The sequence below is a fragment of the Bufo gargarizans genome, chromosome 1 (genome assembly GCF_014858855.1).
Source record: "Bufo gargarizans isolate SCDJY-AF-19 chromosome 1, ASM1485885v1, whole genome shotgun sequence".
Lineage (NCBI taxonomy): Eukaryota > Metazoa > Chordata > Amphibia > Anura > Bufonidae > Bufo > Bufo gargarizans.
The window spans coordinates 60,574,313-60,587,158 of record NC_058080.1 but is presented as its reverse complement, the minus strand read 5'-3'; the positions used below and the strand labels follow the sequence as shown (position 1 = coordinate 60,587,158).

Below are 12,846 nucleotides of genomic sequence, written 5' to 3'. Positions count from 1 at the left end.
TCATCAGAAATTCTTAAAAAATATGTTAAACATGATTTAAACAATAGGACATTTTCTGATGACACATTTCCTTTCAAAGTTGGTAAGCATGCTGTTCACTGACAGCAACCAGAGATCTACTAATGTAGTGTAACGGCTTATAAATATAGTACTTTTATGATATAAACTATACGTATATATTATAGGATTGTGTACAAAGTGCAGGGTGGTGGATTACTAGAGTGCGTAGTAAATTACAGAAATTGTGACATCTTTACAATTCTATACTCGCCATATGCAAAACGATTCCTCCTGCGCTGATACGCTGAAAATGGTGGCATCTTCTATATGGTTTTACATTTTGGAAAGTACGTGAAGACATATAAGAATACATTCTGCATATGAACATAGTACCGAGTAAGGTAAGCATATAGCGTTACTGCCGTGGAGGCAGGCGTTAAAGCAAACTTCCAGATTTGGCCCCATACAACTAATTACAAGCACCTGCTGGTCACACAGAAATCTTGCGCATGTGCAGTAGCTCCTACTCTCCCCCAGTTGTTCTGGAATTCTCTGGGTTGACCTGATGCTGCTATGTCGACCAGATGAGCTGCGACAGGTCCTGCATTTGTGCATTGAGTTTATGACAGAGGACGTCAGGACGTAGGAACTACATGCGCAGGATTTCAGATGTGTCGTGATGACGTGAACGAGCTAGGGGGATGTATATCAGAGCTGGACGGGCTGGCTTGCAGCAATGACTCCATGACTCGTCGATTCCATGGAGATGCCCCTGATGACATTTATTCAAAACGGCTCTGAGGACACACCCAAAAAAATAAATAATGGGAACCGTATGATGTGACCAGTGGCGGCACGTAATTACTTAAATAGGGACAAATCTGGTGACAGGTTCCCTTTAAATTCTAAAATCTCACAAACCTGATTGTGTAAATGATATTCCCACAGACATGGCACATACAGCATAACACATGCATTATTAATGCTGCTGAGATGTTCTCACCAAGGACTTGGGTTGGTTAGTAGCCACTGAACCAGAATCTACATTCCTTAAAGGGGCTGTAGCATCGCAACATACCCTATCCATATGACCTGTTGGAGTATGGCCATTACAGAGGGGGATCTCTGCTCTAGGGACATCAAGGCAGAAGCCGTTCTTCTGATTGGCCACCATATGCCAGACATGCTTGGCTGACCATGGCTTGCAATGAGACAAGCCCTTTAAATCATATATAATAGGATTTTACTATATTCATCCATATATTAGTGCTCTGTCTTCTCTGCAGTTCATACATACTTAAGGCCTTCACTAATGGTTCTCCTCTAAGAATCCATCCTCCTGGAGTCTATTGTCCTACCAGAAACCATAAAAGGCACAGAGACAAGGAGATGTGGTGGAACTTGAGCCATAAAATCTGGTAGATTTAAGGAGAAGATTTATTAATCATTCTCTCTAGTAGATTCATCATCCTTTCCTGGAGCTGCAGGCTTTGGACTTGAATAATATTCTGCTGGTCCAAGATTCTTCGGACTTCCCGGCAGGTTTCCTCCATTGCTCGGCTCAGCCTCTTATGTTCCTCTAACATGTTCTCCATGATCTTTAACTTCTTCTTTTGAAAACTACTGCTTTGAAGCTTCCTTTTCTTGATGGCCCTCTCACCAGACCTAAAGCAGAAGAAAAAAGTTGCTATGAAAAAAAGATCACTGTACAAATATCCTAGGCTTTATCTCAAAATGGGCATTGAGCTTCTGCAGTGCCCCAGAAATAGGGGTATCTGCAAAGTTTGGTTTGTTATGTGATTTTTGTAATGCTAATGCTATGTACTGTGTACACAGTTGTTCCAGCAGGATCCAGGCGTGGACAGAGTTAACAATCCTGGCCCAGCCCTCTCAGGAGCTCAGGGTGTGGGCTGGCCCCATTCCCCTAGTTCCAGAAGTTTCCCTGTCAGAGTAGCTGGGAGGGAGGAAGAAGGAACAGTCTCCATGTTGCTTCTCTTCTATATACTCCAGCTCCAAGCCTAGGAGCCTTGGTCACCTCCATGAACTCCAGGAGATGCAACCAAGCAAGAACTATAGGAGGAGGATTTGCAAGGCTACAGCGAAAAGAGAAAGACTTAGGGTACTTTCACACTTGCAGCAGAGGATTCCGGCAGGTAGTTTCGTCGCCGGGACTGCCTGCTGGATCCGTCAAAACGTATGCAAACTGATAACATTTGTCAGACGGATCAAGATCCTGATCGGTATGACAAATGCATTGAAATGCTGGATCCGTCTCTCTGGTGTCATGCGTAAAAATGGATTTTTGGAAAATGGAAAAACTTACTGGGAATTTCACAAGAAAAACAATGGTGTGCTTGGTTTTAACGTAACTTTATTCTTTCAGCATATGCTGTGAAGATACGAGGTGTGCAGCACCTGAAACTACGAATACTGGAAGCCTGTGCTAGCATTTCTCCTGCGGTGTTGCTATCAGTGTGTGAAGAGTGGGAGAAGAGGGTTGCATTGACAATCCAACACAATGGGCAGCACATTGAACACATTTTATAAGTGGTCAGAAACTTGTAAATAACTCATGAAAGAATAAAGTTATGTTAAAACCAAGCACACTGTTGTTTTTCTTGTGAAATTCCCAATAAGTTTGATGTGTCACATGACCCTCTTCCTATTGAAAAAACAAAAGTTGGATTCAAAATGGCCGACTTAAAAATGGCCGCCATGGTCACCACCCATCTTGAAAAGTTTCCCCCCTCACATATACTAATGTGCCACAAACATTAAGTTAATATCACCAACCATTCCAATTTTATTAAGGTGTATCCATATAAATGGCCCAACCTGAAGACCCATACATTACGTCAGACTCCGGTCCAACAAATCGACATGGCCATGTGTCTGGTTGTCTAGTAGCTCCTCTTTACAGTACAGTGTGGTACTGTGTTCTGCACTGCCCTCTGAGGTCGGCCCTAATTAACTTTATCTGTCTTGGTTATCTTCTTACTTTTCTTACAACTTCATTTTCTTTTATCTTTGGATGACATTTTGGGGAGCTCAGATGACAGTTAAACAAGTAGAGAAGTAATAAGTTACATGTCTGACTACAGAATGTACATAAACCGCTGTCTGTTTCCAAGGGCAACCAGCAGAATTTTTACATTAGCTTCGGATATGGTTGGAAAACCAATATGAAATGCCAACAGGTGTGGACTGGCCATAGACCCTAGAGGGAAACTTCCCGGTGGGCCAATGCCTAGGTGGCCGCCTGAGCCCTTCTCACGGCTGACAGCCAGGTAAGTAATGATCTGACCCTTCCCTCCTGACTCCTGAATTCAACTGCATTGCCATCCTAAGGCAATTGGAGTAGGAGGACAGAATGTGGCATCTGGTGCTGGTCACCACAGTGGGGCAGTTACTGGGGGCAGTATTTTGTGACACTGTGGTATTTTGCTCAGCTGGGACTGTATAATGTGCTCAATATGGTATTTCTGGTCCTGCCTATCTGTGTTGAGTCTGGCTATCTGTGTTGAGCCTGCCTTCTTTAAATTTGGACCTGACTACAAAATAGGGCAACTTTTAGTTTTTTTCCAGGACCACTCCTGTATGTCCATGTAGGTGGATGTCCATAGTACTGACCTATCAAACACTGGTGACTTTCTAGAAAAATGCAACCCGTCTAGTAATGTACCTCAGTTTATAGGATTGCAGGCTGGTGGAGCTCTCTGAATTGCCGTCTTCAAAACAGCCTTCCCGCTCCTCGTATGTAAATTGGTTATAGGGAAGGTAGAGAGGGGTGGACTTTGCAGACGGGGACTGGGAAGCCTCAGTTTGGGAGGTGGACGGCCCAGGCTGTAACTTTCCATCACTCTGGTCTGGTAGTTTAGACAGGATCCGGTCAATTGTCTTAAAATAAGGCCAGTCTGGAGGAACGGACTCTCCGTCTGTCATACACTTCAGTTTTCTATAGAAAGACAAATAGTGATGATAAAGTAACATGCTGACATTCTTCAAAAAAAATTCTGAGCAGTCACCCTAGCCTTTTGAAGAAATCATGAAATCACAGGGGCTCAGTCAGCAGTCATTTCATCATCAGGGGGCTGGATTACAATAAAAGGTAACACCTCTATTTATAAAGCTGGAGGTAGGTAACACAGGATCACACCATTGACAGTAGATTATGAGGACAGCTCCTCCTCCCTCTCCCTGCTTCATATATTAACTGATGTAGGATTATTAGTTAAAATTATTACTTTATAGGTTGTTTGAGGTTCCATATAAATCATGTGTATTACTAAGATCAGGATTTAAAGGGTGTCTATCAGCAGTTCTGACCACACTAAACTGCTGGCCGTACTAGGTAGGGCTGAGGAGAGCAGTGCAAACATATCGTTTGCAGAGATTTTCTTATCAGGAGTAGTGAGAATATGAAGTTTTGTGCCCAGGAGGTGGAGCTTCACTTTAAAGTGCTCTCTACAATGAGGCTCTCCCCTCTGCTGTGAGTAACAGCCGTAGCATCCAACCAAGATACCAACACAGCTGGGTTGAGGTGGGTTGTGAACTCACATTCACAGTGAAGCTCCGCCTTCAGGGCACTTGAGAGAGCAGAATCTGGTAGAATAAATGTTCATTTTCACACTACACCTGATAGGAAAAGTCTAACCAAAGGTATGTTTGTCATGCTCGTCCCAGCCCCTACCTCCAGCTGTCAGCAGTGTAGCATAGTCAGAACTGCTTGCAGACTCCCTTTAAGCATGAAATGAATTATTCTGTTTCTCTTTTGGGATTAATATACATTTTTGGCACAATGTGTGTGAACAGAACACAAACCTCAGAGGGCAATGTAAATGTGCCCTAACCATAACACCAACTCCGACTAAAGTTTACGCTTCTGTGTAAATGGCGCCCCCTTGTCCTGAATGACAGCATATCTGTATTCAACCACAAAGTCTTGCACATACATTGTGCAGCGCGGGGCACAATGCAATGATGCCGGATTAGTGATGCTCTCAATCAAGACCAAGGGGACGGCATTAGGTGGCGCTTACTCTGGAGCCGAGCTGGGGACTGCCCCCAGGGTAACGGGCAGCTCATCTGCATGATTAGTAAACCTTCTCTTAGGCCCCTTTCACACGGGCGAGTATTCTGCGCGGATGCGATGCGTGAGGTGAACGCATTGCACCCGCACTGAATACCGACCCATTTATTTCTATAGGGCTGTTCACATGAGCGGCGATTTTCACGCATCACTTATGCGTTGCGTGAAAATCGCAGCATGCTCCTCTTTGTGCATTGCGATAATCCACGCAACGCAGGCCCCATAGAAGTGAATGGGGTTGCAGGAAAATCGCAAGCATGTGCGGATGCGGTGCGATTTTCACGCATGGTTGCTAGGAGACAATCGGGATGGAGACCCGATCATTATTATTTTCCCTTATAACATGGTTATAAGGGAAAATAATAGCATTCTGAATACAGAATGCATAGTAAAATAGCGCTGGAGGGGTTAAAAAAAAAAATAATAGTTTAACTCACCTTAGTCCACTTGTTCGCGTAGCCGGCATCTCCTTCTGTCTTCATCTTCGCTTTGTGTAGCAACAAGGACCTTTGGTGACGTCACAGTCATCACATGATCCATCACATGATCTTTTACCATGGTGATGGATCATGTGATGACTGTGACGTCACCAAAGGTCCTTGTTGCTACACAAAGCTAAGATGAAGACAGAAGGAGATGCCGGCTACGCGAGCAAGTGGACTAAGGGGAGTTAAATTATTTTATTTATATTTTTAACCCCTCCAGCGCTATTGTACTATGCATTCTGTATTCAGAATGCTATTATTTTCCCTTATTACAGAACCCCGATCCCAAGCCCGAACTTCTGTGAAGAAGTTCGGATACCAAACATGCGCGATTTTTTTCACATTACAATGTTTTGCACTCACGCAGAACAATCGCGGGTGTTCCCGTAACGCACCCGCACATTTTCCCGCAACGCCCGTGTGAAAGGGGCCTTATAGTTTTACTTGTCTTTAAAGGGGTAGTCCAGGATTTTACTACTGATAATCTATACTCAGCAGAGCACTTTCTATAAATTTCTAGATCTTGAAACGGAATGATAAAAAAAAAAAATCCCCAATATGACCACTAGTGGATGCTAGTACAGTACCCCATAGAGGTGGGCACCCAGAATTCCTAAAGTGCCAGATGGCATAAAAATTGGCAGTGTTACCCATCTTGCGCACTGTTCTGAAGGTGTCGCAGTATATCTGACAGTGTTCTCGTAGTATTTTATTCATGAAATCCTGCAAATTTATATAAAAATTATATATATATATCTACACACACACACACGATGTATATTAGGCAAAACATTCCTGTTGGGAGCAATTCTGAGCTCTGTCTCTTTGCCCAGAAAACAAGGCAAAAATGTGACTGCAGCAACATAATCCAAAACAGATCAACATCCAGAAAAACAGCCATTTCCAGACAGAAGTCAAAGATGTAGCAGAGCTGACTTTGTCATGTAGCAGAATTTATTACAGTGTGTTATCAGGGACCGCAATTACAGTGCATTACTAACTCAACGCACAAATGTCGCGGCTCCGTAGATTTATCGGTTCTGGCAAAGATCCATTATCAAACTTGGAGAGAGAATAGTAACTATTGTAGGGGAGAAGGGTACAAATACACAACCTGAATCTTACAGGACACCAAATGCGACATGTAATTTCTAGGTAACGTCCAAGCAGCATGCATAGATGTAGCAGAGGTGAATTTGTTCAGTCACTATCACAAGCTCAGCTCTGCTACATCTGTAGAGTCTATGCGTAATGGCATGCCACAGGGTTTAAAACTAGGACGTGAGTGCGTGTACCAGCAGCACAAACTTTGCACCACCACCACAACTCCCTCACAAGTCAGACTCTTGGTAGGTGGCCCCCACTCTGCACCCCACCATTTTTAATAGTTTAGTTCCTAGGACCTCTGGCACTCCAGCTGTTCTGAAACTACAACTCCCAGAAACCTCCTTTCTCATCTATGGGAGTTACAAGAACAGCCAATGAAGTGTGCATGCTGGGAGTTGTAGTTTCGCAGCAGCTGGAGTGTCAAAGGTTTCTGATCCCTGCCCTAGAGGGTGCTTTCCTGTACCTAGTCCTGCAGGACACTTTCAAGTTGTGACCATGATAAATGACCCCCAAGAGAGGCAGACCTACCACATGTGCAACCTACATAGAGGTAAGTAGTTAGAGGGTCCCACTGCCACCTTAAAAGCAGCTGCCATCTTCCTCCAGTCACAATTACTGCCGCAATGGAAGGTGCGTTATCTCATAGTACGAGGACCCTCTTCTGTTTCCGATCCTGACCCCCAAAATGGAATATACCATGGAGTTATGAAGGATTAGCAAAACACCACAGCTTTCTTCCAAAAACAGCACCACATCCGTCTACAGGTCGTGTGCGGTACTGCAGCTCAGCCTCAGCCGCTTTAATAGAGCTGAGCCGCGCTACCAGACACCAACAGGTGTTGCGCTGTTTTAATATGGCTGAGGGGCCGATCCTGTCTTCTCAGCAGCACCCACCACATAACGGGTAATATCTCTCCTAGCATTACTACCTCCAACAAGTCAATCCGAACCCAGAATCCTCTCTGCCTGCCCACCTTGAGCTAGGCCCAGAGGAAGCCGAAGGGGTTAATCGGACTCACCTGTACTGGAAAGTCATGTTGGTAATCTTGATCTTGATCTCCTCGCCCTGGCGGTGTTCTCCGGTCATCTCGAAGAGCTTGTTGGCCATGCGTTCGTAAACTTTGGCGTTCCTCTTGGTCTGCTTAAGCTCCTCGAAGAATTCTTCCCAGACCAACATGAGACCCCTCATTTCGGCGTCGGTCCAGTTCCTGGCCCTCCTGTGCTTCTCACTCTGAGAGGAGAGCAGGTAACTGGGCACCTCAGCTGCAGCCATGACTCAAGGAAGCTGGAAGGGCTCTTAAGAGACAGACAGACCCCCACCATCACCAACACCACCACCACCCCTCAACCCCCCCGGCTCAGGGATGATATTTAAGTTGCGTTCCCCTTGGCAAAGCCGGCCTGGTGCATGAGCATGGCTGGAGCATTTGAATGACAAGAGAACATATGAAACCCTTTTTGCAACAGATTGAAGTCTGAGAGCATAAAATGGGGCCTACAGCTGACAGGCTGGAATTTAGTTAAAAGCTTTTAAACAGGAAAACGTCAGCTTGATGTCACGTTCCCATGGCAACAGAGCGGCGGCGTAAGCTACAACAACAAAAACCTTTTAACTGAAAGCCAAATAATCAGGACAAAGTTGACAGGCCTTCAATATTAAGGCTTTTAAACACTTAGGAAAAAAAAAAAAACGACTGCAGCGGCGATAAAAGATCCGCACGGTCTGCGGGGTCACGCTTTCTACAAGAAGCTTTTAAGTTCTTCTTTATGGCGTTTTTTTCTTTTCAAAGGCACAGAAAATAAAAGACCAAGCACACAAAGCGAGCTCTCCGGTTAGAATGTTAATTAAAGGCGAGCGCGTTCCGAGGAACGGCTGAACGTATTGTGGAGGATTGTTCTATGGAAATATAGGGTGAAGCAGAAGGATTGATTGTAGAGTAATGGTGGAGGATCGGGGGTCAAGAAGATGGTGACAACGAGTGGGGGAGAATGAGCGATCAGTGAGGTCAGATCATATTTCATGGATGGAGGGTCACGGTTTTGTGACCCATCGATGATCTGGCATTAAGGAAAAATGTTTATGTCCATTGAAGTGGCGATATCTCATAACATGGGGCATTGGTCCTGGTGAGACATGGGACTGGATCCCAAAACAGGGAAGAATCCATAACAGTGACATCCACAGCGCCCCCATAACAGTGACATCTACAGTGCCCTCATAACAGTGACATCCACAGTACCCTCATAACAGTGCCATCCACAGCTCCCCCATAACAGTGCCATCCACAGTGCTCCCATAACAGTGACATCCACAGTGCCCCCCATAACAGTGACATCAACAGTGTCCCCATAACAGTGACATCCACAACATCCTCATAATAGTGACATTCATAGTGCCCCCCATAACAGTGACATCTACAGTGCCCCCATAACAGTGACATCCACAGTGCCCCCATAACAGTGACATCCACAGTGCCCCCATAACAGTGACATCCACAGTGCCCCCATAACAGTGACATCCACAGTACCCTCATAACAGTGACATCTACAGTACCCTCATAACAGTGACACCCACAGTACCGTCATAACAGTGACACCCACAGTACCCTCATAACAGTGACACCCACAGTGCCCTCCATAAGAGTGACATCTACATTACCCCCATACCAGTGACATCTACAGTGCCCCCATAACAGTGACATCTACAGTGCCCCCATAACAGTAAAAATCTACAGTGCCCCCATAACAGTGACATCTACAGTGCCCCCATAACAGTGACATCTACAGTGCCCCCATAGCAGTAAAAATCTACAGTGCCCCCATAACAGTAAAAATCTACAGTGCCCTCCATAAGAGTGACATCTACATTACCCCCATACCAGTGACATCTACAGTGCCCCCATAACAGTGACATCTACAGTGCCCCCATAACAGTAAAAATCTACAGTGCCCCCATAACAGTGACATCTACAGTGCCCCCATAACAGTAAAAATCTACAGTGCCCCCATAACAGTGACATCTACAGTGCCCCCATAACAGTAAAAATCTACAGTGCCCCCATAACAGTGACATCTACAGTACCCTCATAACAGTGATATCCACAATGTTCTCATAACAGTGACACCCACAGTACCCTCATAACAGTGACACCCACAGTACCCTCATAACAGTGACACCCACAGTACCCTCATAACAGTGACACCCACAGTACCCTCATAACAGTGACACCCACAGTACCCTCATAACAGTGACACCCACAGTACCCTCATAACAGTGACATCTACAGTGCCCCCATAGCAGTGACATTTACAGTGCTCCCATAACAGTGACACCCACAGTACCCTCATAACAGTGACACCCACCGTACCCTCATAACAGTGACACCCACAGTACCCTCATAACAGTGACACCCACAGTACCCTCATAACAGTGACATTCACAGTGCCTCCATAACAGTGGCATCTACATTACCCCCATAACAGTGACATCTACTGTGCCCCCATAACAGTGACATCTACTGTGCCCCCATAACAGTGACATCTACTGTGCCCCCATAACAGTGACATCTACTGTGCCCCCATAACAGTGACATCTACTGTGCCCCCATAACAGTGACATTTACAGTGCCCCCATAACAGTGACATCCACAGTGCCCTCCATAACAGTGACATCCACAGTGCCCTCCATAACAGTAATAACCATGGATAGATCAAGTAATAGGACGGCACTCCTCCACATTCAAAAAGGAACATTCCTTGTGGTGATGGCTTAGCGGCTTATACCAGACCTCAGCGGTGCTCAGTCTCAATTCAGTCCAAGAAACATGCAAATATAAAGATAAGAGGCAGCACTCACCGATTCGGTCCAATTGTTTCTTTATTGTTTCACACAAGCATAAAAAAGGGGAAGAGCGGTATGGGCGCAGGACGCCACACAGGCACCATGAGGCGACGGCCGTTTCGCGTGAAACACGCTTTCTCGGGCCTCCATAACAGTGACCTCCACAGTGCCTCTATAACAGTGACATCCACAGTGCCTCTATAACAGTGACATCCACAGTGCCTCTATAACAGTGACATCCACAGTGCCTCTATAACAGTGACATCCACAGTGTCCTCTATAACAGTGACATCCACAGTGTCTCTATAACAGTGACATCCACAGTGCCCTCCATAACAGTGACCTCCACAGCGTGCCCTCCATAACAGTGACATCCACAGTGCCTCTATAACAGTGACCTCCACAGTGCCTCTATAACAGTGACCTCCACAGTGCCTCTATAACAGTGACATCCACAGTGCCTCTATAACAGTGACATCCACAGTGCCTCTATAACAGTGACATCCACAGTGCTCTATAACAGTGACATCCACAGTGTCTCTATAACAGTGACATCCACAGTGCCTCTATAACAGTGACCTCCACAGTGCCTCTATAACAGTGACCTCCACAGTGCCTCTATAACAGTGACCTCCACAGCGTCCCCATAACAGTGACATCCACAGCGTCCCCATAACAGTGACATCCACAGCGTCCCCATAACAGTGACATCCACAGCGTCCCCATAACAGTGACATCCACAGCGTCCCCATAACAGTGACCTCCACAGTGCCTCTATAACAGTGACCTCCACGGTGCCTCTATAACAGTGACCTCCACGGTGCCTCTATAACAGTGACCTCCACAGTGCCTCTATAACAGTGACCTCCACAGTGCCTCTATAACAGTGACCTCCACAGTGCCTCTATAACAGTGACCTCCACAGTGCCTCTATAACAGTGACCTCCACAGTGCCTCTATAACAGTGACCTCCACAGTGCCTCTGTAACAGTGACCTCCACAGTGCCTCTATAACAGAGACCTCCACAGTGCCTCTATAACAGTGACATCCACAGCGTCCTCCATAACAGTGACCTCCACAGTGCCTCTATAACAGTGACATCCACAGCGTCCTCCATAACAGTGACATCCACAGTGCCTCTATAACAGTGACATCCACAGCGTCCTCCATAACAGTGACATCCACAGTGCCCCTTTAATAATGAAGAGAAAGGTGTTTTTTTTAATGGAAAAATAGCGTAAGACTGTGCGTATGTCTGTGAGGTTTAAAGTGAAGGATCTGTGAGCTTCTACTGGCCAATACAGGTCATGTGATGGTTCCATACTTGCTTTTTGGGGAATAACTGAAGAATAGTACGTCCTAGAGAGCCGAATGTGGTGCAGATCGGTCCAGTCGTTTGGCCGTGCATAAAGAACAGACAGACAACAGAAAAACAAACAGAAATCAATTTTTATATATATAAGAGATGAGATTGATAAAATATGTCATAAAACTCATGGGTCGGGGTCGTCTATCTGTAACACCCCAGAGTTGTGTTACTAAACTCTGTTACCCCGCTACAATCTGTTAAAAGCATTTACCTTGTCAGCTCATGTAATTTAACATTATATCCTCACAACTGTGCATTATAAACCTTGTTAAATCTAAATATTGCTGTAATTTCCATGTTTACCAGCAGGTGGCAGCAATGTGTTAGCAAGGACACATTTTAGTACATCTAGGCTGTGAGCAGAGTGGGCTGTGCCCATATCCTGCAGCATGGGGAGAGAAGGAAGTTAGAGGAGTGTAGCCCACCCCCTGCTAGGGGTAGGGTGTGCATGTTAGGAGCTCCCAGAGATAGAGGAGAAAACCAGGATCTTGTCTCGGCTGAGACATACATCAAATCCCCAGCCTGAGCCCTGCAGCCTCGGCTGGATGACAAGCAAGCAGACAACCTCCAGTTCCAGGACAACAGCATTCCCCGAGAAGTTAATTGTAAGACCAGAGACCCAGGAGAAGCCATATTCCTCCTCAGCTAGTCAGTCCCCATACAGCAGAAGATAGAGAGTGCAGAAGCCAAATTCCTGCCACAGTATAGAGCTAACAAAGCAGACGTCCTTTCCTGCAAGCTCCAGGTTGATAGAGCAGAAGATAAATCCCTGCCAACCATTGCCAATACCTGCTTGGACCTAAGACTAAAGCTGTATCTTGCTTGGATGAAAGTTACCCTCAGTAAAGAAAAATGTGAACTTTACCAAAGGTCTGGATCTCAATTTCTGCTGCAAATTCCTATTACTCCTACTAGCACTACGCTCAATTTATTGCAAGTGAGCCAGGATCCAGG

The 12,846-nt window shown here is 45.5% G+C and overlaps 1 protein-coding gene across 1 annotated transcript; it reads right to left on the bottom strand.

Moving 5' to 3' along the window:
• Positions 1–262: 262 nt before the first annotated feature.
• MSANTD1 (Myb/SANT DNA binding domain containing 1) lies at positions 263–7,977 on the bottom strand. Its single transcript, XM_044280021.1, has 3 exons — positions 7,701–7,977; positions 3,683–3,955; positions 263–1,665 (listed from the first exon to the last, which is right to left on the bottom strand). The coding sequence occupies exons 1-3, from the start codon at positions 7,952–7,954 to the stop codon at positions 1,425–1,427; spliced, it is 768 nt and encodes a 255-aa protein (XP_044135956.1). The 5' UTR covers positions 7,955–7,977; the 3' UTR covers positions 263–1,424.
• Between the last annotated feature and the right edge of the window lie 4,869 nt (positions 7,978–12,846).

Excerpts from the sequence above, each read along its gene's own strand:
- MSANTD1 (XM_044280021.1), bottom strand. The coding sequence starts at position 7,954 with ATGGCTGCAGCTGAGGTGCCCAGTTACCTGCTCTCCTCTCAGAGTGAG. Across the intron at positions 3,956-7,700 it reads AACATGACTTTCCAGTACAG|AAAACTGAAGTGTATGACAG; the intron begins GTGAGTCCGATT and ends GTCTTTCTATAG. Across the intron at positions 1,666-3,682 it reads CTGCAATCCTATAAACTGAG|GTCTGGTGAGAGGGCCATCA; the intron begins GTACATTACTAG and ends CTTCTGCTTTAG.